Genomic DNA, 25219 nt, shown 5'->3' with positions numbered 1-25219 from the left:
GTTGTGAGGAGGGTGATACCAGATTGACTTGATTATTTGGTTTGTAGTTGTCCTTTATGGTGTCTTTAGGTTGTTTAAATTCTGCAAAACAGTCAGTGGGTATGGAGCATCATGAGGGTTGATCAGTACAGAAATGGTTTATCTAATGGGTATTAGTTTTAAGTTGTATATTATTTCTGTTATTTTCTAATTGTAAATAGCTTTCTCTCTTAAGTTACTTCTAGCACTGGAAGCAAACATAAAGAAAGAAAAATGGATTCCTTTATTTGGCCATCAGAAACTCACAGCTTTCGACGTTTTACCCCTGAGTCCTTGGCAGCGATCAAGGACAGAATTGCTCAGAAAAAAGAGCAGCAAGCCAAAGTCGACCAGGAGAATAAAGACAAAGGAGTTGAAGAAGACAAACTTACTCCTCAGCTTGATCTGAAAACCTGCAAAAAACTGCCATCTCTGTATGGGGATGTTCCTGTGGAGCTCATTGGGGAACCCCTGGAAGATTTTGATCCTTACTACAGTGATCACCAGGTTAAAACTTTCAAAAGCAATTTTTAAAAATTTAATTTTGTCCACTGAACTCTTAAGAGACAGTAAAAGCTCTCTTCAGGGGATGCTGGGATTTGATTGTTCTGTAGACAGATATTCGAACATTACTAATGTATTTTGGGGTGGGAGTGCTAAGGTGTGCTCCACATTATGTAATGTGAAGGCATTTTACGTTCCAGTCAACAATCAGAATTAATTATGAAAAAAGGATACATTTGATGCATTTTGGTAGGAAAGATGTTCCAGGATAACTGATGCCTTATTTTCCAGAGCAGTTTCTATGATGTGTGAGGGGCTGAACTCACTCTAGTTTAAACAGTACCTGTCAAAGAGTAGATGAGTGTACTGGAATTGCTCACTTACTGCAGATGCTTTTGCTGAATTACAAATATTATCCAAATTAGGGGAGACATAGTTGAGATATTCCCAGTACTCCGTGTACCAAAACCATATATTTTCATTATAGAAATTAATTTTCTGTTATGTCTCATCAGTTTTGTTAATTGTACCATATTTATATTGCATATACTCTGTGCTATTGCAAGGTGTTTTGTGTTGTTGCCTATAGGAGTGTGTAAGGTAGATGCTCTGGGAATCCATTAAAAATGAAACATCTGTTTTGTGACTGGGGACTTGGCCTGAAGAGCAGAAGGTTCCATGCATGTTGCTGTCTTTTCTGTATACCAGCAAGTCACTGGAAGGCAGTAATTTAATTAGAGAATGTGTTAAAACCTCTGTTCTTCCAGAGATTTTTTTATTTTTATTTTTTTCTCAAAGAGATTTTTTTTTTTTTCTCAAAGTTATCTAAGTGTTATTCTTGATGAAGAGAAACTAAGGCTGATATATTTGAACAAATGTCGTTTAACCTGACTGGCACCTAAACAACACACGCAGCCATTTGCTCACCTTCCCCCCACAGTGTGAAAGGGCAGAGAATTGGAAAAAGTAGAACATATGGATTGAGATAAAGGCAGTTTAATAAGTAAAGCAAAAGCCTCACACACAAGCAAACAAGGAATTCAGCCACCACTTCCCATGGGCAGGCAGGTGTTCAGATGTCTCCAGGACAACCGGGCTCCATGACATATAACTGACTTGAGAAGACAAATGTCATCACTCCTAGCATCCCCCTCCTTCCTTCTTCTTCCTCCAGCTTTTTATATGCTGAGCATGATGTCATATGGTGTGGAATATCCCTTTGGTCCCTGGGGTCAGCTGTCCCGGCTCTGTCCCCTCCCAGCCTTTTGATCACTCCCTGCCTTCTCCTGGGCAGTGTGAGAACCTGAAAAGTCCCTGACTGCTCAGCAACAACTGAAATATCAGTGTGTTATCAATATTATTCTCATACTAATTCCAAAATGGAGCACTGTATCAGCTACTATACCAGACCAATGGCATCCTGGGGTGGATTAGAAGGGGGCTGGTTAGTAGGTCAGAGATGTTCTCCTGCCCCTCTACTCTGCCCTGGTGAGTATTCCTGGTGGTCACACCTGGAATATTGTGCCCAGTTCTGGGCCCCTCAGTTCAAGAACAGGGAACTGCTGGAGAGAGTCCAGCACAGAGCCATGAAGATGATTAAGGGAGTGGAGTATCTTCCTTATGAGGAAAGGCTGAGGGAGCTGGGTCTCTTGAGCTTGGAGAAGAGGAGACTGAGGGGTGACCTCATTCACGTTTATAAATATGTAAAGGGTGAGTGTCAGGAGGATGGAGCCAGGCTCTTCTTGGTGACAAACAATGATAGGACAAGGGGCAATGGGTATAAACTGGAACACAAAAGGCTCCACTTAAATATGAGAAGAAACTTCTCAGTGAGGGTGGCAGAGCCTGGCCCAGGCTGCCCAGGGGGGTTGTGGAGTCTCCTTCTCTGCAGACATTCCAACCCGCCTGGACACCTTCCTGTGTAACCTCATCTGGGTGTTCCTGCTCCATGGGGGGATTGCACTGGATGAGCTTTCCAGGTCCCTTCCAATCCCTGACATTCTGTGATCCTGTGATACTAGGATGAAAATTAACTCTGTCCCAGTCAAAACCAGGACAAGACATTTACAAAAAAGATAGTGAACTGTGGTTTTGATTTAAGGGATTTCATTTTTACTTCATGTGGCAAAAGTCCTGAGCTGCATGGACCTTAAGGTGGCTTAGAGAGGATTTATAGTTTTATTTGATAATTCAGAGGTATTTCAAAATAGAAATTTTGACTGGACAGGATTATGTCAATCCTACACAATGTATATTTTGTAATGAATATTTTATAGCCTATAACACTACCCAAGAGTCAGGTACTTTTGAGTGTGATTAACACCATTGTTGCAATCCTAGAATAGTATCCCTTAATTACTTTGACCAAGTGAATATGGTCACTTGCTTTTCAAATTCATTTCCATTACTACCTCTTCCTCACAGGCAATAATGAACTGGTGTCTTTCAAATCATAGTATCATCAAATCGCAGCTCCAATTAAGAATACAGGAAAGCTTTACTCTTGATTGCAGTTAAATATAGTTCTAGATGCAGATATGAAAAGCTAAACTTTTAAATTTTGGGGGAAAATTTTCTTTCATTAAAATATTTCACATGAATTTTTTTTTTTTGTAGACTTTTATGGTGATAAATAAAAGGAGGACTATTTTCCGCTTTACTGCCACGCCTGCCTTGTGTATATTTGGTCCTTTTAATCCAGTCAGAAAAGCAGCAATTAAAATTATCATCCATTCATATCCTTTTCTTGGCTTATCTTGCTTCAGTTTTAAAAGGTACTGTGCCATTTTCTGTGGTTCAGTTCCTCTGTTCATATTAATGTAAATGTAAACTCATGCGGCTGTGATAGAGATTCTTAAAACAGTTATATTGAATCTTGTTTCACAATAGCCGAGATATTTACATGGAGTCGGTACAAGTAAAAATGTCAAAAAGCTTGTATTTTAAGTCAGATTTGCAGATAGTTTTATGAAACAACATTTAGAGGACACTGTTATTTTAGCCCTTTTCTGGAGGTTTTTCTAAATATCCACTGTGGTGACAAGCTTGAAAAAACAAGGAGACAAACCAAACAAAACCACCACAAACCAATGACTCTCTAGCTATGAAAACATGAAGGATGTGATTTATGGCAATGCTGTGCCGAAGGTGTCTGATGTTATCCTAAGAAAAGTATTTCACGCTCCCATTTAGAAAGTTCTGAAGAGCACCCATTTTTCATTTTTTTGCAATGGGGTTTGAAGAATGGAAAAATGTGAAGGATTGCAGGTGCAAAACCATGGGCTGAGTAGTTTGTGCTCTTTCTGCAGAACATCTGTCTTCATTTGGAATTTACTAATTTGTAGAAATAGATCCTTTTATGAGAACTTATGGCTGATTTTGAAAGTGTATTCCTGCTATTAGATATCACTAAATTTGCTGTTCAGTTTCAAATAAACCCTAAATGTAAGGACAATGTTTATTTTAAAGAAAATCTCCCCTTCATTAGGGAACAAGTGAACTTTCATGAAAGCGTATTTTTTCTTGTGTATGTTTTCATCACCTGCCATGTTAAATGAGAAAGTTTTCGGAACTCATTGCAGAGCAAAGTTGTCTCTTCTAAGAATGTATATATGGATTCCCAGTTTCAAATCACACTGGTTATTGATAATTAAGCTTTTTAATCTGGTTTTCCTAAGTGTAAAACCCCTAGTTATTTCAGGGTTGTTGCCCATTTCTCTTTATTCGATGCTCCTGCTGGGAAGAAATTGAGGTTTCTAAAGTTTCAAATAACAGTAGGCAGCAGAGGACTCAGATTTTTTCCAGTTGTTTATGTTTCTCATCTCTTCTGTTAAACAGATTATGTCCCACTAGTGTCCTCACTTCCAAATCAATCTCCACATGCAGATAATTATTGTTATTTTGAAATTAGGATGTTTACCCAGCTGAGCAGAAGTTTGATCTGACATCAGTTTCTTCAGAAAACACATGAGAAGTCCTGAGCATATTGAAAACCAAAGTAATTATTTGAAAAGCTGTATGTGGTTTTGTGTGTAAATCAGCAACTTTTGTGAACTTTATTGTTTTGTAATATAGCACTTTTTTCCTTAGCTTATTATTCACATTATTTGTTGGCTTTATTACATGTACTGTGGTGCTCAATTGTGTTTCCATGGCTGTGAATAAGCTTCCAGATGCACTCAACTGGGCTGAGTAAGTATTTCAGTTGCCATTTGTTCCCTCTTTTTCTAAGGATAGTAACATGCTAGACCAAAAAATTTAAATAATGTGGTAATCTAATTCTGAGGCTTGAAAATTCTCAGACAGACCTCTGAGGAAGATTCAGGATTATTATTATTATATCACACAGTCTTCTATAGAGCTTCAGTGCCTTTTCTTAGAGGCTTACACCATATGCCCTTTTCTCAATGTTGGCTAATTTTGCCATCTGATGTAACACAGAAAGCTGCCCCATTTTTCCTTTTAAAGATTAAGCCTTTTAGAGACTGTGCAGCAGGATTCTAACCGAATATCTCTCATTCTAAGGCAATAACCTGAATGGCTATTATGGCCAACTCATGCAAAAAGGATAGATGGGTGAATATTCATTCAATTTTTTCTTGCTGTTTTCTGGGAACACCCGAGTTCAGTTCACATTAGGAAACCATCTATTTATAATGTCATGTTATCTTTTGTAATCTGTATCCAGTGTAACTTGAGTCAATGTTCTGGAATTAAACCTTGAAGATGTGTCTGGGGCTTCAGAGGTCCTATAATTTTAATTCCACTTATATTGGGGTAAGCATGGTGGTAATGATAGCTTAATGTTATGTAGCATTTCTTTTAGTGATAAAGTTTAAAGAATCAACATACAAAATGTGCAAGCTTTACAGGTTAAAATAAATCTTTGCTGTTATTTTCCTCCAAAAATGTTGAGGCTTTGAAGTTTTCCAGCCTGCTTTAGATCATAAACACAGTCTTAAAATCTTTTCGTAAGGGAATGTGAGGTATTCATCCAGATATAGCATGATATGCTTAGGTGAACATTTGTGAATAGAGATCCACATGGAAATCTTACTGAAATTCAGGAAGGCATCACCTTATACCCACAATGTTTCTGAAAGTAATATAACCTGTCCTGTTTTCCTTCGCATTTTCTACCTTCATCTCCATTCAGTGACTAAATCACAGAGAAGGTAGGAACATGCCTGAATCTCATTTATATTTTTATTTCTGTAAATTTAATATACACTTTCCTTCTCAGATATCTTTTTACTGCCATATACACTGGAGAAATATTGATAAAAGTATTAGCAAGAGGACTTTTTTGGAATGAATTTACCTTTCTTCGAGATCCATGGAACTGCTTGGATCTTTTTGTTATTGTCGTAACGTAAGTAAAACTCAGTTGTTCTTTTACACTCAAGAGACAAACATGCAGATGAAATGCTGTTTGATATTGAAGTTCTTTAGAGTGGTGGGCATCCTACCTGCTGAAGAGTAACTGTGGTTCAATCACCCTTTGCATATCTGCAAAGTGAAAAATAGTCCTAGACCTTAAAGCAAGACCTAAATGCAAAGCTCATCTTAGAGCTGTTTGGTTAGTCTCAGTTTAGTATGTATTTAAATTTTGTTAAGAGGCGATTTCTTAGCCAGCCAAAAGCAAGCATGTATTTTCTTAGTCGTACTCTAGATCAGATGAAACTCATTTGAAAAGGATCCAAAGTGGGTCACAAGGTGTTGAATGACATGGCGATAAATAGCAGATGAAATCCCAAGACTGAAAAGTGATGCTTAAGGAAAAACAGACCTAGCTTGACATAGGCTGTTATGGGCTCTGAAATAGCTTCCACTTGTTGGGAAGGTGATGCTGGAGTTAAAATAGACAATCATGTGAAAACAGCACTTCAGTTTGTAATCATGGTCAGAAAAGGAGTTAGAAAATGAGGGCACTATGGGTAAGAAATAAAGAAGCAGAACACAGATTTATTTCACTGTGTGGCCTGTATTTTTCTTCAGGACTATATGTAGTTTTGCTCCTGACATCTCAAAAGATGACAGAATTAAAAAAGATACAGACAAGATGTATATCTTTTATTCCACATAATAAAGAATCTAAATAGAGTAGAACTCTCATAAAAAATACAGAGCAGGAACACGGTTGAAGTCTGCGGCAGGAAGCCAAAAAATAATAAATAATTTATTTTTTTCTCCTACAATGAGAGCTAAAGGCACCAAATGAAGTGTCAGATGGCAGAATAAAAAAGAAGGGAGTAGTTTTTCATACTGCATGTAGGCATATTCCCATAGGAAGTTGTGGATGCCAACATCTCAGTTGCATTCAGAAGACATCTGGACAAAATCCTGGGTGAAAACACATCAGGGTTATTTTAAACACAAAGATACTGTGTCTTGTTCAGAAAGTCCCTGAGCTATAAACTTGCTGGAAGAATTAAATCTGGGAAGCATCACTGCCTTGGTTCTAAAATCCCCTGAAAGCATCTGTTGTGGGTCATTCTTGAAGTCCAGATGAATCGCTGCTGTGGTCAATATTAAATTTGTATCAAAACCAACTTGCCAGGTGGACAAGGAATAAGGAAGAAACCAAGTCAGAATTTGCATCTCAAATATAGAATGTTAATCTGGAAAGCAAAATAGTCTTACTTGCAGCAGTGAACAGATTCCCTCATGCCCAGACTCCAAGCTTTCAAACCAAATCTCTGTCATTTAGTATTTCTGAATAGTTTTCCTTATGCTGCTTTTCTGCCACATCCACCTTTCTACAGAGTAGAGTGTATCTGCCTGTGATTTGAAGAAAATCCCCTTGAAGATCAACCAGCTGTTCTGGGGGCCACTTTTTCCTTTGGGGCAGTTTTACGTTGCTGAACACGCTGAAATCTGCCGTCCTAAAGTCTAAGATTTTTTTTGTACTCTTCATCTTGCTAACTTCTCTCTGGGTCTTAAACTCTACCATCTTATGGGCTCTGTACCAAAGGCTACATCAACTGTCATATCTCTGACTGGTTTTGCCTTGTTTGTAAATAACAGATTATGAATTCAGATGTCTTTGCACACCCATACATGTATATTAACAAAGTATTCTTATGGGTAATCTATAAACCACTAAGGAGCTTATGTATTAATCATCAGCGGCTATCAATTAGTCCAACAGCTGTATGAACAATTTGATTTTATGGTCCTGCTTCCCTACCCATACTCTTAATTCATGTTCAAGTAGATATAAGCACTTTGCAATTTAGTACCTTCTGGGTTTTTGGGGTCCTATCATGCAATGAATAAAAGTATTTGTAAATTAACTCAACGGTTAAGTTATTACTTAAAGTATTTGAGAATTAGTTAATCTTACAGGTTAGATAAACCCCCAGCGTTCTGATGTATTGCTGAGAAAGTTATGCTTGAGTGGGAGGTTGCCCAGATCACCTCCAGAGGTCCTTTCCAACTGATGTTTCTCAGATGAGACTTTATTTTAAGCAATTCTGTTACTACTTATGACCTTGTCATAAGATGAGTCACAATTCATGTCCATTCTGACAGTCTTATAAAATCTGGGGTAACCTGTTAAATATAAAATGCCGCGTAGAACATGCAACTCTTAAAATCCTAATTTTCTGAAATTTTCAAATTGTTGAAATGACTAAATTGAAACTAGTTTCAATACTCAAGTTCTCAGCTGACTGTTAAATAACAGTTAGAAAGACAGCCATGTAGTACAGAATTAACATATTATAATCCTAGTTTTGCTCAGCTCCCTTCTCCTAAAGTATACATTGCATAGTTCTGAGATAGCCACATCATGTACTTTCATGTGGTCTAAATCAGGTTGGTCTCAGTATGAGAAAGTGTGGTTGTGACATTGAAGGTTTATGTTTGACATTTTGCTGAGTAAGCACTTCAAAAGTTAAGCATCCAAATCCACACTAAGTAAAAACCTGCCATGTTTCTTTTCAAAGGTAGTATTCAAAAGTCCCATTATTTTATATAGATATCTAGATATGGACTTAGATTCCTAACTTTAGACATATTCCTAACCTTAAGACGTATTTGACCTATTTATTTTCTGTAAGTTACTCGTTACTGTGTGCTCAATATACGCATGCTCTGAAAAGCTAGATCTTTGTCATTCAGGTATATGGTGCTTTAATTTTATAGGTATGTTACTATTTATGAAGGTCCGGGCAAGGTCGCAGCTCTTCGAACTTTCAGAGTACTGAGGACTTTGAAAGCTATTTCAGTAATACCAGGTAAGGAACAACGTATCTTACCGATTTTCTCCCTGCTTCAGCACTGTGCTATTTCTAATTCCTTTCCTGTTCTTGTCTTTGGTTTTCTGGTCACTTTTTGTGATGGTTAATGGGATCTCAAGGTCTGACAGTTTTGCATTTTGTAGTAACTCTTAGCAGCATAATTTTTTAATCATCTTTCCTCAAAATTATTTTGACCCAGGCAGATGTTTATATTTTCTTCTTTTTCTATCCCATCACTAATGTTCAATTTTACTTTGCCCCATGCCACCCTATTCAATATGTTGTCTTAACATAATGATGGCTATACCACAATATTTCTGGTTTCACATTGTACTTCCTTAGCTCAGTCTATGGTTTATTTCCCAGAATGCAGACTTCACGATATTTCAGGGTTACATTGATTTCTTTACTGACCACAGCTGCAGTATGGACTGAGCATAATACCTTCATCAATAGCATTTTGCATATGCTGTCCACTTCATAGAATCATAGAATAACTTCAGTTGGAAGAGACCCTCAGGATCACTGAGTCCAACTATAACCAAACCTAACTCTAGCACTAAACTATGTCCCTGAGAACCTCGTCTAAATACCTTTTAAACACCTCCAGGGATGGTGACTCCACCAGTTCCCCAGGCAGTCTGTTCCAATGCCCAATTTTTGTAAGCTGTGCTGCTACTTAGGTTACCAAAGTAAGAATTTCATATTCTAACTGCAAAAACTCATTTGAAAATCTATAAATGACTATACATCCCACTTTCATTATATATAGTAACTTTACTATTTCTATGTAATTACAAACGTATCTTTGATTTTGCTATGGAATTTTAACAGTAATCAAAAATAGGACATGTTTAATTTTTAACGTCAAAATCACTTGTCCATACTTTCCCTTTCATATTCACCTTGGAGAACAGATGTTAAATAATGTAACTTTACTTTTTTCTTATGAAAGACTTCTGGAAAAATCCTAGATATTACTGTCTGCTGATGTCATATTTCACATTCATTTATTCTGCCAGAATATTGGTCTTCAGTTTATATATAACCCATTTTCACAGAATTGCAGAATGGTTGAGGTTGGAAGGGACCTCTGGAGATCATCTGGTACAGCCCCCTGCTCAGGCAGGGTCACCTGGAGCTGGTTGCCCAGGACCATGTCCAGATGGCTTTTGAGTATCTCTAAGGAGGGAGATTCCACAACCTCCCTGGGCAACCTGTGCCGGTGCTCAGTCACCCTCACAGTGAAATAGTGTTTCCTGATGTTCAGAGGGAACCTCCTGTGTTTCAGTTTGTGCCCATGGCCTCTGCTCCTGTCAGTGGCCAACACTGAAAAGACCTCGGCTCCATCCTCTTTGCGCCCTCCCTTCAGGTTTTTATATTTGTTCACGAGGTCCCCCATGAGCCTTCCCTTCTCCAGGCTGAACAGTCCCAGCTCTTTCAGCCTTTTCTCATGATAGAGGTGCTTCAGTTCCTTTGTCATCTTTGTGGTCCTTTGCTGGACTCTCTCTATTATGTCCATGTCTCTGTTGTACTGGAGAGCCCAGAAATGGACCCAGTACTCCAGATGTGGCCTCACCAGTGCTGAATAGAGGAGAAGGGTCACCTCCCTTGACCTGCTGGGCGTCCTCTATCTAATGCAGCCCAGGACACCATTCACCTTCTTTGTGGCAAGGGCAGATTGGTGGCTCATGTTCATCTTGGTGTCCACCAGAACCCCCAGGTCCTTTTATGCCCAGCTGTTTTCCAGCTGGGTGGTCCCTAACACATATTTATTCCCTCCTCATTGTCATATTTTGTTGCTTTTAAACTGCTGACATCTGTAAGGCTTTATGTTCTAAGAGAGAATTCCCTGAGGTCAGCAGAAGCTATCCTTTATGGTAATATGTATTTGACACAATGTGAAGTGCTTGATTGATGTTAATCAAGCACAGAAATCTGTTAATATTCATTAGAGCTCCTAAGAGTTTGCTTAGATGCCATCTTAATTTAGAATTTTCACGTTATAAAACTTAGTGTTAGAATGAAGTCAAAGCCAAGTAATTTATGACTCGGAAATTTAAGTAAAAATACTTTACTCATGCATATGCTTTATTTTACCTCATTTAATACTCTGAAGTCAAAAAAACATTTACACTGATTGTTTTTAAAATACTTGCAACTGTTGTATATTTCCTATGGGAACGCTATAGCACTCCTCTTCTCATTTTGCATATCATTGAATCTTATTTTTCTAGGTCTGAAAGTCATCGTAAATTCACTTATTGAATCCGTTAAGAAACTTACTGATGTATTGATTTTGACTGTTTTTTGCTTGAGTATATTTGCCCTAATAGGGCTCCAGCTTTTTATGGGCAATTTAACAGCCAAATGTGTCCTCAATAATACAATATACAATGAAACATTGTGTAAGGATGCCAAGATATATTTACCAAGCGAGGAAGGTAAATTTTATTCTTTTCTCCCTTTACGTAATCTGTTTATCTACCTATGTACGTCTTGTTTTTTCACAGAGATGTTAAAATAGAGTTGCATGTATTTCTCACACAAAGGTAGGTCCTTCCATTTGCACACATAGCAACATGAAATCTGTGGGACAGCAGAATCTGAGATTAGTGAATGTGGGATTTGGAGCAAGATCAGCAGTCTGTGGGACAGAAGAGACCAAGTTTTCTATAAGCATTTGCTTCTTTTCCAATGTACATTGTATGGGGATCCTAATTTTAAGGGTACTTCACAGAGAATGATTTTTTCCATTGCTTAAGCTATATTATCCAGAGATTTTGCCTATTTGTTGCCGAGATTCTTGGTTTTATTGTTTGTTAAATACAATCTTACATTATGAGTTATGCAGGTTAGTTTGTTTTGTGGGTTTTTTTGTTTGGTTGGTTTGGTTGTTTGTTTGTTTAATTTGGCATGGGGACAGATCTGCTTGAATCAGCCCTAAGTGCTCTTTGTTGTGACATGAGTCTTTCACAGAGATTTGGCCCACCAGGCTGTTTTTTAAAGTGCAGTAACATATGGTTTAATGCCAGAGTGCTGACATCTTCTGATTCAATGATTCCTTGTTCATTTTTTATTAGATATCTGCTACAGAATTAATAACTCTTCTGAAATATTGCTCTGTGGATTCAGTTCAGATCCTGAGTAAGTGAACAAAACAGTTTTAGTACTCTCTCTTCTTTTTTTTTTTGTCCAGATGTACTGTGATTTTATTTTTGGCCTGAAGGAATGGTGGTGATTTTTCAGGAGGGTGGAATTTGGGGGGGGGGGGTGTGGTTAAATTAAAACCCAGATGTTTCTAGAGAACAAGTCTGATGAGGAGCAGCTGAGGGACCTGTGGGGTCCAGCCTGGAGAACAGGGGCTGAGGGGAGACCTTCTGATCTCTGAACTGCCTGAAAGGAGCTTGGAGCATGGAGGGGGTTGGTCTCTTCTCCCAAGTAACAAGTGATAGGACAAGAAGAAATGGCCTCAAGTTGCACCGGGGAAGCTTCAGATTGGATATTAGGAAAAAATCCTTCCCAGAAAGGGTAGTCAGGCATTGGAACAGGCTGCCCAGGGCAGTGGTGGAGTCACCATCCCTGGAGGGGTTTAAAAGACATGTAGGTGAGGTTCCTGGGGACATGGTTTAGTGACAGTGTTGAGTTAATGGCTGGACTCAATGATCTTGAGGATCTCTTCCAACCAAAATGACTCTATGAGCCAAGGAATTATTGATTAATTAATTTATTAAATTATTCATTAATATGCATTTTTTCCTAACCACTGGTAATGTAATAATCACTGGTAATGTAGAATGATATAAAGGAGGAGGGGAACAGGTTAGTAAAGAGTTTTGAGATATTAATAAACTTTCCTCTTCTTATATTGGTGAATTATTTAAAAACAAACATATTTCCATTTTTTTCCCCCTCTATATGTATTTGTTTGCTCGTATCCTACATTAGTGAAGCGTTTCTGTTTAGCCAGAAACTAGACACAACTAGAGTTTCTGTCTTGTTTCTTTGACCAGACAAATAGCTTTCTAGGATTGTCTGATATGACTCAGACCTTCTGGCAGAATTACATTGAGGAATAATAAAGCAGACTTTCAGATAAACTGAACAAATCTGGTTTTGGTGTTGGGTACTGGATGCTTCCAGGTACAATCTAATACTGCAAGTGTGTATTGTTTAACATTTCTGTTGTGGATAGCACTGAGTGCCCAAAAAACTATAGATGCCAGAAGATTGGGAAAAATCCTGACTTTGGTTATACAAGTTTTGACCATTTTGGCTGGGCCTTCCTTTCTTTGTTCCGTCTGATGACACAGGATTACTGGGAGCGTCTCTACAGACAAGTATGTACTTTTATTACCTGCTAAGATGACATTAGACATGCATTTTAGAGCTTTATGTCCACTAGAAACATCTACACCTGTTTTAACATCCCTGAGATCAAATTTCTTTTAAACTCAATGTAAATGTTAAGGAAGTAGCTTCAAGTGACTAAGTTGTAACAGCTGCAAGTGATTGTAGATGGGAGCAATCCTGCTGTGAATGCCCAGAGTTTTGTTGGAGAAGACACTTGTGTCAGTGATTAATAGTTAAATGATAATACGTAAATAATAATACCAACGGAACAGGTATATAGAAGATCCAGCTGGTGAGCTCAGTGCTGCCGCAGGGGATGTGGGAACTTGTTATGCACTTTGTTTCTCATCCATTTATGTCCTAACTCCCCAGCAAACCTTTTGGCTCAACGTGTACACTTACATTTCAGGCCATTTTTATTAACTAGTACTAAAAAACTCGGAGCCTTTATGTTTTGATTCCAAGAGTTGAATTTAACCTTTAAGTTCTGTTTTTTGACAAAAATGGTAGAAAAATTGCATGTAGAGAACTGTGGATCTGTTACATCTATGCAGTGCCTTTGCTAGAAGACAATTGTTCTTTGACTTGTTTTATAGCTTCCATATAGCCCATTTTAACTTTTTTCCAGCAAGCTTTACTAACTTTTATATATATATATGTATTTTTTAATGGATACATGTTCCTACCATTTGGAGGTCATGTGTTTTTTAGTTTTGAATGTGTCAGAGGTTAATTCTGAGCCATCTCCTCTGCTGCCATTTGAAAACAAAATGTAAAAATAAGCAATCATTCTAAATATTGCCTCTGATTCACTAAATATAGCATCTTTCCTGACTATTTAAATATCTGAGCTTTCATCCTTGTTACTGAGTTTTATGGATTTATTTTGTAGTCACCTGTATATCTCTTTACAACTGAAATTGTCTTCTTATAACTTAAACCATGATGATCACTTCCCCGATTTTCTGGGATATGTTTAATTTTAGGAATGGTTTTTGTTAATTCTTCACTGAATTATGATCACAGAGAAGTTTTTAAGAGCTGAAATTCATTTACTTGAAGGCCAGAGGAACTCCTGACTAGAAGGATTTCTATACCTTCTATACCATTTAGACCAGAGGCAGATCCTACTGTTGTTGAAAGAAAACAGTGCTATATGTCAACCTTTTTCATTATATAGGAAAATAAATTGTTTCAAGTTGGTTTGAAATTCTATTGTAAATGTTAGTTTGTTAAGAATTTATTGCAATCTTTACCTTTTCCTCACAGACTATCCGGACATCTGGAAAGAACTACATTTTATTTTTCCTGGGAGTCATCTTTTTATGCTCATTTTATCTCTTCAATCTGATCTTGGCTGTAGTAACTATGGCATATGAAGAGCAAAACAGATCTACTCTTGCTGAAACACAGGCAAAGGAAAAATTACTTCAGGATGCTCAACGAATTCTAGAGAATGAACAGGTTTGTAAGTTAGTATATTTAATACATTGAATCCAAGTTAAAACATTTTAAGTTTTAGAATTTGCACACCTGATGTTGTGTAGGAGCAGCTTGCTGGCAAGAATACAGTTTTTATGGTATTGCATAAATGCCTGTACTCTGTCGTTTGCCCCATTTTCGTACACTACCACTCATGCCATGTACAGAAATTCCTTTCTCTGGATATTCCATCTTGTTGTTACTGTGCACTCTGATGAAGGAAGTGTGAGTGGATACGTTTGCAAAGTGGTCATTTCTACAGCTTCCTGAAACTGGAAGTTCTGATGCTGATAGGTTTCAGGACCAATTAAAAATGCAAACTTTCCGAGAGCCATATTTGGGGGATTTCATGCCTCTTTTGATGAACTGCATGCAAAAGGTCTATGAGTTGACAAGGAATAGTCTTTGGCCAGGCTAATGCAATTAATTCTGTATTAATGCAGAAGAACATCTAGAGACTGCAGGAGTCTCTTTGCTGTTGTAGAGCTGATACACACACATCGCGCTTTTACAGTGTTCCCTCTTGGCACAGCATTGCCTTAATTCACTTATTCCTCAGCCTGTAGGAGACCAGGGATCAGCTGGTTGTTTTTACTTTATTCCTGAGAAGTGAAGCTCTGAGCTGAGGCAACAAGATAGACTGAAAGTTACTGAAAGACATATTTTATCTTCTAACTTGTTATAAAAGATACCTCTGAGCAACCAGAAAAGTCAGACTTATAAGAGGACATACAAATATTCTCTGACAACTATCCAATTTCATCATTAAATGAAAGGCATCACCAGTTTACCAAATTCCTCCTCTACAGTTGTCAACAGGCCTGTAGTATTTTTCTGTCTGAAATTCCAGCTTGCCAAGCTTTACTTAGGCTTTTCTTCTGTTTTTCTTTCAACAGGATTAGTAGTTAAGAAAAGTTTAACATTTTAGGACTGAGTTTGAGCCCTTAGTCTTCTGTTGTCTCTGGTTTCAAGGTCCTTTCCAAAGTAAGAAAGGGAAACCAAAAGGATATGCTTTAGTATTCTGTAATTCAGATACAAAATGCAATATCTAAAGTGCCAAGGACAAACTTTAATTATAGTAGCCGATAAGTAACCCTGCTTTATCTTTCGGTATCATGAATAGGATTTTGTACTCCCATCTTTTAACCGTAGCTTAATATTTGAAAGGTAAGAATTATTAGCGCAAAGCATTCAGACAGCATAATAATTAAGCTGTATATGATCCTAGTCCATTCACCATGTATTAACAGACTTTTTGCTGTTTCTTTTACAGATATTGGCTGCTAAAGAGAGTAATAACGCCTTACCTGTCATATCTGAAATGTCAGTTACTGACTTGAAAAATTTAAAAGGAAAAGAGATGAAAGAACAACCGATTTTACAACAAAGCTTAATTTTAGGTGATCGTGGCAAAGACGAGACTATATTTAATTCACAGCCTGATCGCAGCCACAAGAAGCTTGTAAGTATTCGATAATAATTCAGTGTGCCCCATAAAGATACATGTGTTGACCTGTCCATTCTTCAGTGCATTTCAGGAACTCTGAGTTTAGCTTTCCTTAACTTCTAATAAAAACATAGTGGCTCCATTCCTAGTTTTAGGTGGTTCAGTATTAGTATAGATCTTAATAGGTTTGATAGGGCTGGGAAAACTGATAATTTTGATAAACCAAATAACTATTCTTAATATTAGTAAATATTTATTATTTATTAATCATCATAATTAATAGTTAAACAGCCAATAAATTATTCAAACTGATTGTCAATTGTTTTTTTGTATGTTCTTTTTATCAGTCACTGGTAAGACTATTTTTTTTTCCTTTGCACCCCTGTTAATGATTCTATACTTCTTATATAATGACATTATTATTATTCTTGTTAAACATTTTCAGGAGGAAAAAACTTATTGAAAAATATTACTGCTTTTCATTAAATGTCCTTCGCCTTCAAAGGCAAACACATGATATTGTTTTATTGTTTTGTTTTACATTCTTTCAGTCTTCACTGCAATGTGTATTTAAAAAGGCATATTTATCTTCTACTGGACATAATTTTTATATTGCCATTTCTTCATATTCTCTTGTTATATTATCTTCTGTTGTCTTTCTAACCAAAGAGGCAGATACTGCTCTCCTATGAATTGTCAATGAATGCTATTGAAGATCCTTTTCGAAGACAGAGGTTAATGAGTGCAGCCACTGTTATAACAGATAATTTGCGTAAGTCATACTTTAGTGTTTTATCCTATGGTGATTTTGTAACGACCTAAGAGATCAAAATGTCACAAACAGTCAGCATGATTTTTAAAGTCACTAGGGGAAATTATGCTGCAATAAAATGTACATTTCAGTAATATAAATTTTCTCGTATCTCACATAACTTCAGCTGTAACTGACAATTAGCAAGGGTAAATCATGCCTGACCAACTTGATTGCCCTGCACAATAAAATAATTGGGGTTTCTGGATGGGGGGAAAGCACTGTTTTAATTTACCTTGACTTTAGCAAGGCTCTCAGCATAGCCTCCCACAGTATTTTTCCATCCAAGTTAAGGTGTTAGGGTCTGCATGGCTGGACAAAAAAATGGTTGCATGTTTGGGCTTCAAGTATCTGGTTGAACAGGTTATATTCTACCTGGAGGCAGGTATTAATAACAAGCAGAGCACCACAGGGTGTATCTTAGGACACATGACCTGGGGGAGATGAGGGCTTGCTCTCAGCTTTCGCAGATGACACCAAATTGGAGGGGGAACCGCTTGATGCACTGGAGGTAAAGGCTGCCATCTAGAGGGACTTAGGCTGGAGGAATGGGCCAACAGGAATGTTATGGAAGTTCTACCAGGACAAATGTAAATTACTCCTTATCTGCATGAACCTCTTGCAACAATACAGGCTGAGAGCTGGCTGGGAAGCAGCTCTGCAGGTCCTTGCAGGGGAGGTCCTTGTGGGGAGGTTGCTGAGAAAGGCCCAGCAACATGCCCTTTTGGCAGCAATGGCTAACAGTATCCTGGACTATATTGAAAGGCTCATAGCCAGGAGAAAAGTGATTATCACCCTTCATTAAGCACATGCTAGGTCATATAAAATGCTCAGTTTGCCCCCAACCTTCCCAGTATGTGAAATACATTGAGTTCAGTAGAGGGCTACCAAGTCATGGGCTGGAACACTTGCCCAGTGCTGCGCTGGTTCAACCTGGAGAGAAGGCTTTGAGGAGAAGGTAGTATCGGCCTTCCAGTGTGTAGGAAGGCATTATCAAGAAGATGGAGCCAAACTCTTCATGGTCGTGGACAGTGGGAAGATGAGACAACAGACATCAGTTGAAAGAAGAGAAGTTCAAACTGAGTGTAAGGAGAAGCTCTCACCATGAGGACAGTCAGAGAGAGGAATAGGTTATTCAGTCTCTGAACTAATGGCCACCCTGCTTTGAAAAGGGGGATGCACTAGACATCTCCTGGGGTCCCTTCCAACTTGACTTATAACCCTGTCCTTAACTATGGACGCCAAGATATGGAAGACACCCTTCTTCATTTTATCCTGGACTGTCTTTTCAACCCTTGCTGCAACTGTGACTGCACAGATGCAGCTCTCAGAAAACGCGTTGTCATTTTTCCCAGAGGCAGTTGTTTCTCCTTAATGCAGATTCTTTATCATCCTTCAGTAGTAAAATAAACATATGAAAAGGTGGGTGATATTACCTGTTCCTGTAATGACAAGATTTCTGGATGGTGACCTTTAAATAGCTTGTGATTAGTTTGTGTAGAATGAGTGGATGAGTGAAGCACCTCCCTTATGAGGAAAGGCTGAGGGAGCTGGGGCTCTTGAGCTTGGAGGAGGCTGAGAGGTGACCTCATTAATGTTTACAGATATATAAAGGGTGAGTGTCAGGAGGATGGAGCCAGGCTCTTCTCGGTGACAACCAATGATAGGACAAGGGGCAATGGGTACAAACTGGAACACAAAAGGTTCCCCTTAAATTTGAGAAGAAACTTCTTCTCAGTGAGGGTGCCAGAGCCTGGAACAGGCTGCCCAGGGCAGTTGTGGAGTCTCCTACTCTGGAGGCATTCAAGACCTGCCTGGACACCTTCCTGTGTAACCTCATCTGGGTGTTCCTGCTCCATGGGGGGATTGCACTGGATGAGCTTTCCAGGTCCCTTCCAATCCCTGACATTCTGTGATTCTGTGATTTTTTTCAATGATGCCATTCTGCTCACAATATTGATTTTTCTTTTCAATCTTTTCTGCGACTGATTGTCTTTTTCTTCATAGTGTGAGATTCCACATAAGATTATTCCTATGTCACTTTCCCTCTTTGTCATTTAGAACTGCAGGAGTCAAAAATGAAATGCCCCACATTTTGGAAACGTTTTGCTCGAAAGTATCTGATTTGGAATTGTTGTCCTTTCTGGAGAGCAGTCAAAGACAAGGTGAAATTGGTAATTTTGGATCCATTTGCTGATCTCTTAATCATGGTTTGCATTATTGTGAATACCTTCTTCATGGCTCTGGAGTACCCTGACATGCCAAAGAGTTACCGACGAATGATTTGTATAAGTGACAAGGTAAGTTAGGTCTATGTTAGAGTGAATATGGTGTTATAACCCCATATATATACTGGACAGTCCCTTAAGGAGTCATACTTTTTCAGTGATTTCTTGCTGAATTTCTTTTTCCAGGTCTTCACCATGATTTTTACAGCAGAAATGATCTTGAAAATCATTGCTCTGGATCCCTACAACTATTTTCAACAAAAATGGAATATTTTTGATAGCATAGTTGTTATGATTGGCCTAATAAGCTTTGAAGCAAATCTGTCGTATTTCAGGCTGGTAATTATTTACTTATTCATTTTAAAATTACACGTGTTGTATAGATTTGTAAACGATATGGTGAAATAGTCTTGAATTATTTTACTGATGAATCTGTTAAATCAGTTCTCTTTCTTAGTAAATAGTAAGGCAACATGAATGTTTAATTAGAGTGAATATTAAATTAATATTAAAGAATATGTTCAACATGTTTATTATACTGTGTATATTGGATGCTACCAATCCTCTGGCGCAGTGAGATTTGAGTTGGCAGAGGGTTCACTGGTTCCCCGTTAGGTCTGTACAGTGGCACCTCTCAACTACATTTCAGATCTTTCATTAAGAAAATATATTATCTAAGTGTTTTCATGAGCTTAGGGATAGCAAAGGTTCCTTCACAGCTTTTCCTTTTGAGCTGTGCAAAAAACCCCAAGGTTTCCTCAAGGCTCAAACTTCACCTTGAGGTCTCCTCGAGGTGTTCCTCCATGTTAGGGGAAAGGAGGAGTAGCTCTGAGATGTCTATGTGTAATGTTACCTTTTTGTTTGTGGCCTCACTATGTACTTATAATGCTAAATTTATTAATTCTAACATTCTTCATGGCTTTTCAGAATCATCACCTCTAGAAATTCAGTTGAATTCTGTTTCATCTTGTGTATCGTGACCAAGAGGTTTTAACAGCCCCAAATGCTAATTTGACTAAAAATGTCCTCTTTGCTCATGAGGGTACAAAGAATAGATCCCATCTGGCTTTTCAGGTCCTATTTCAAGTGTATTTTTTCCATTTTTGTCTGATTACATTTGATTTGCTCAAATATGCAGTCATTTCCTAAGCCTCCTCCAAGGATATATAAGCCACTCGATTATTATTACTATTATTATTGATTTTGTTATTAATACTAATAGACTTACACATTCTTGTATCTAACTGAGCACAAACAATTTGAAAGTTTTGGCAGTTTTGTGCTGTTGGTAACATTAACCATCTGAGCTTAAGCACAGCACTTTTGGGTCAGAACAATTAATAACCTTTATTTGGGGGGAAAATGATGTTACTGAAGTAAAGGCAGCATGATACATACAGGGTCTGGTTTGTATGTGTGCTCTGCTACCTATGAAGCATTTGCCACTCACGTTGTTCTCTTGTGTTTTACTTACAGCTCAGGATCTTCAAATTGGCAAAGTCCTGGCCAGCATTAAATACTCTTATGAAAATAATTCTAAACTCAGTTGGTGCTCTGGGTAACCTCACTCTGGTTTTGATTATCACTGTATTTATTTTTGCTGTAGTAGGAAAGCAGGTTTTGGGCAGTTATTATGAGGAATATTGGTGTAAGATAAGCACCAGTAAGAATTTACGCTGGCATATGAAGGATTTTTGTCATTCATTTCTGATTATATTCCGAATATTATGTGGAGAATGGATTGAAACCATGTGGGAATGTATGGAAGTGGCTGGAAAAGGGCTATGTCTTCCCATTTTCTTGCTAGTCCTGCTGATAGGAAACCTGGTGGTGAGTTTCAAGCTATTTTTCAGTCTCTACTTAATGCATTCAATTACACTAGCATTTTGTTTTCCAAGGCAAACTTTATAATTTGAAGAGTGTTCACACTATTCTCTTTTCTGGATGTTCTTTAATATGTGCTTGTCTTTTGTCTTTTTTTTCATTTTCCCCTGTCTTTCTCTTTCTCACACAAAATTATTCCTTTTACCCGGAGTATAGAACTGCAGTGCTTTTGGTAATTTGATGTCTGATTTCTTCATCTTTTGTGTTGCTAGGATCAAATAACAAAACTGTTCAGTGCTTCTAATGCTTACCAATTCATCCTTATATTATCAAAAGCTCACAGTACTGAGATTTTCTTATTTGTGTGACATACACAAGATCTAATATATATATACTTGGAAGACAAAGTCTTTTTCTTTTGCTTGATTTGTTGGCCTATACCAGATCCTTTTTGATGATGGTGTTATTAACAGTTACCTTTGTCCACTGTTTTCCAACACATCCACCTCCTTGTACATTATGGACATCAGAGTACGTGAGAATATATTTGATATACCCAAATCCTCACTTCCTTTTTCTCTTGCTTTCTTTTTTTCTAGAAGGAGCCATATCATGCTATATTAATATTCCAGTATAACAGTAAATAATTGCAGTGGTTGATGAAAGCAAGACTGAATTTTTTAAATTCTAAGGAGGATTTTCTGAAATATTTTTTCTGTTAGTAGTAGTGTTTCCAACTTACTTTAACTATTTTAAGGTGCTCAACCTGTTCATTGCCTTGCTGCTGAGTTCATTCAGTACAGACTCCTCCGTGGGACAAGAAGATCCTGAACGAATGACTAAATGTCAGATTGCCATTGCACAGATTAGCAAGGGCCTTCAGTCTGTGAAAGACAAAATTTGGGACCGTTGTGGCAAAATAATGAAACGAAGCCTCAAAACAACAGCCAAAAAGAAGACTTTGGTGAAAGTTTCTACCAAAGACATAGAGGAAAATAACTATGCCATGACAGATGTCAGAAAGGATGTAGACAACTATTGGTTTGACAGTGGGTGTTACAAGACTGAAGAGAATTACCCAGTAACAAGGAAATACGAAGAATTTTTAAGCAGTCATAGGACCTGTGCTCCCATTGCTATAGCAGAGACTTACACTGATGAAGGTGATGATGAGCACAGTGTATGCGCAGAAATAGAATACAGAAAACAGGTAAGGAATATGAATATTTGAAAAATTATTGTAACTTGTGTCTGTAAATATAATCTCAAAGGCTCAAGAGTAAATAATATCCCTTCTGTCATTTCTGCCATTTTACTTTCTTTGTTCTTCTAGTACCTTCAAAGTGCAAGAACTACCAAATGGTCTTAGTTATTCAATAAGAGATGCTGTATATCCACTTTTTCACCATTCTCCACATTGACAGCCATAATTCTGCTTCTGTCTGTTTTGTTTCCATTTATTGCTGTCAATTGCTAAATGAGGTTTGATCAAGATGTATTCTTTCTTCTTTTCTCCTTTACCTTACAGATGGCACCAGGAATTTGTGGAAGGCAGGCCTCTTGTGTTGCTTAAGTGTTGCTTCTCAGTTGCATGGAATCCAAAGGGAGTGCAAAGAAAAGCTTCACTTTAAAATAATAGTTTTTTAATATTTAAAAAATTATTTTCCTGCTGCAGTGGAATCTCATATTGCTTGGAATTTTAGTGGCAAGGGCAGAGAGCTGAGTGAAGTCGCTGAGCTCTTCTGCCTCCAACTAGAAACGTGAGACTGTTGGAGTCCAGCTGCAAAGTTTGCTACGAGCCAGTTCATCAGAGCCTGGTGAACTGGATGCAGGAATCCATCAGTGGGCTAAATGGAGATCTTGAGAAATGATACCCTTCCACAGTATAAACACAAGACCACATTAATTGCAACCGAGGAAGAAACCATTCTTTTATGTGCCTTTGAGGGATACCATTTAGTTACCTGTAAAACCAGAAAACTATTAAATTTTGTGGATTCTTTAGATTCCGCTACAGAATTTTGACTTTTAATAGTGACTGTCAGGTAGAAAAATGTGGAAAACCAACTCTTTTTTATTATTTCATGCAGGGAGACAGATTAAGACGTAGAGACCAATGCCAGAGTTCAAGCGGCTTGAGTCAGATTTCCGGGGCTTCTGAAACTGTAAGTGTGTTTTTGGAAACATACAAAAAAAAAGATCAAAAAGAGCTAATTATAACTTTTAACATCTTATGGAATATGCTAAAGGTAAAAATTGTCACAGCAGTTCTCTCATTCAGCACTGACGGGACAAACTGGTATTTTCTGAAGACTAGCAAGTATCCTGTGAAGATGCTACATCTTTCTAGAAGTAATAATAGTTTTAAGCATTGAGGTTTGTCTTTCATAAACAGCCATGGCCAGCAGTGGAACTTAATATATTGTTCTGTAAAAAATAACTGAACATAAATTAATCAAGAAATACACTCTCTTTATATGTCTGATACATACTCTTCATTTTTGTAGATAATTCTCTCTGCTGTCTTTGCCGGATGCAAAGATTTGTTCTCTAGAAATGGTTCCCAAAACAACCATACTTTTCTGATCTAGAAACTTACACAGTACGGTTCCACAACAAAAAAAGGTGAAGAATCATGGCTTCCCTCCAATGACCCACAAAATTAAATGGAAGTTCAGCAACTTTCTGGATTACTACCTCCAAAAGTCCAACCACTTTGGCATTTTCTGGGTTTAGATAAAGTTGCCAGAAGTTTTATTTGTTATACATTAATTATATTTATATAAAAAATTAACATTAAAAATAATAAAATGTTCATGAATTTAAATAACTATCTTTTTAATGTGTTGAAGATTCCCTGGTGTGTTACCTACAGTGGCACTTTTCCCTACTTCTGGCTTCTCATTCTTATCCCCCTCCTCATGCCTTCCCTTTCCATGTCATATAGAGCACTTACACTTTATGGCTCATAGATTACTTTATTCGTTTTTCTCTATATTTCTTTTCCTTATTGTGTTAACTAAGTCTGTAAGTTACCTACCAATAACTACAATTCTTTGGAATGCTTAGACCATATGTACATTTCTTTCCTGCCAGGCCTTTCCATCTTCAAGCCTTATGAGACATAGCTCGTATCTCTGAAAATGAAAAGAGAATTGAATTGGCATGAAGAAAACAGAGATTTCTCTGAAGTAAAGTTGTAGCACAATATAATATCTTCTAAGCATTTTCATTCCTGCAAGGCCAATGTAGACAACTAGAAGAAACTGAGAAACTTATTAAATTAAAGCCATGGAAAAAAAGAGCAGGAATTAGCCTTTTCTGTCCTATTATTTATAATTTTCTTTTTGGTAGTTCAGCAACATTATGAATTTATACACTGCAGATTTTTTGGGGGAGGTAACCTTATTAATTAAAATCAAATAAATTCTCTTCTTTGCCCTTCTCTTGTGCAGAAATGTGATGTCGGTAGCTGTTCTGAAGCCAGCACTGTGGATCCAGTTATTCTTCTGGAGATGTTTCCCCAGCCTAAAAAGTCACACCTTCCAAAGGACTGTTTTGGAGAAAGTAAGAATGTTTAATGTATTCCGGTGACACCAAATGAACCAAATGATTCAAAGACATCTGTTTGGAACATTTCCAAATTGTCAGAAACTGTATGTCTGAGACATTTTTTTATAAACATAAAAACTGAAATAAATATACCTGAAGTCCACATAGAACTGGAGTAGGATTGGGATGCTTGAACACAGGTACTTAGTGCCATGTAAGATGCCCAAGAGTACGCAAGACGACTGCTGGAAGCTGTCAGAACTGTCACAAAAGCTGTAGAATATCCAAAGAGACATAAAATGGTTCTATATCCCCGTGTTTAGGTAGCAAAATGCCATCGTTGGTGAGTGACTCAGTCTTATATTAAGGCATCAGACTGTAGGGATCTGTATATGAGCAAAAGTGCTCAATGAACAAATGTGTTTCTGGTGCGAAACAGTGCACAGAGAATCTAGTTGTAATTTCTCTCTAGTGCAATCAAGTGAAATAATCAGTTAAAATAATAATTCTGTAGGGCTTCTAGACACCACAGCTTCTCTGCTTTTTCCATGTGTGAGTTGCTCTATTAAAAGAGATTATTTCAGCCTACAAATCTTTTCTTTATCTTTAGATAATTTCAGCCACAGCATTACTCCATAGGTAAAACAGCACATTCTTTATATCGTCTGTAGAAGCTCATTTTAAAACATTTTACACTTTTTAGATTCCATGTCTCCACATTTTCCATCGAGCCAATATACTGTTCTTTCTCTTTTCA

General features: G+C 37.5%; 1 protein-coding gene across 1 annotated transcript in view; it reads left to right on the top strand.

Moving 5' to 3' along the window:
• Positions 1-252: 252 nt before the first annotated feature.
• The window catches only part of LOC308053379 (sodium channel protein type 5 subunit alpha-like), a gene marked incomplete at both ends in the record, with an annotated part of 38150 nt that continues 13183 nt past the window's right edge, over positions 253-25219 (top strand). Inside the window, 16 exons of the mRNA XM_080364229.1 lie at positions 253-525; positions 3139-3257; positions 4612-4713; positions 5765-5893; positions 8671-8762; positions 11003-11209; positions 11849-11912; positions 12961-13105; positions 14388-14582; positions 15874-16062; positions 16717-16819; positions 18920-19158; positions 19273-19425; positions 20563-20916; positions 21668-22120; positions 24366-24477. Of these exons, the coding sequence (XP_080220355.1) occupies positions 253-525; positions 3139-3257; positions 4612-4713; positions 5765-5893; positions 8671-8762; positions 11003-11209; positions 11849-11912; positions 12961-13105; positions 14388-14582; positions 15874-16062; positions 16717-16819; positions 18920-19158; positions 19273-19425; positions 20563-20916; positions 21668-22120; positions 24366-24477 (2929 nt within the window). The remainder of the gene's footprint in view (positions 526-3138; positions 3258-4611; positions 4714-5764; positions 5894-8670; positions 8763-11002; positions 11210-11848; positions 11913-12960; positions 13106-14387; positions 14583-15873; positions 16063-16716; positions 16820-18919; positions 19159-19272; positions 19426-20562; positions 20917-21667; positions 22121-24365; positions 24478-25219) is intronic.

The sequence above is a fragment of the Nesoenas mayeri genome (genome assembly GCF_963082525.1).
Source record: "Nesoenas mayeri genome assembly, chromosome: 2".
NCBI lineage: Eukaryota > Metazoa > Chordata > Aves > Columbiformes > Columbidae > Nesoenas > Nesoenas mayeri.
Note: the sequence above shows the minus strand (reverse complement) of the source record. Positions and strands in the feature narration are given on the sequence as shown.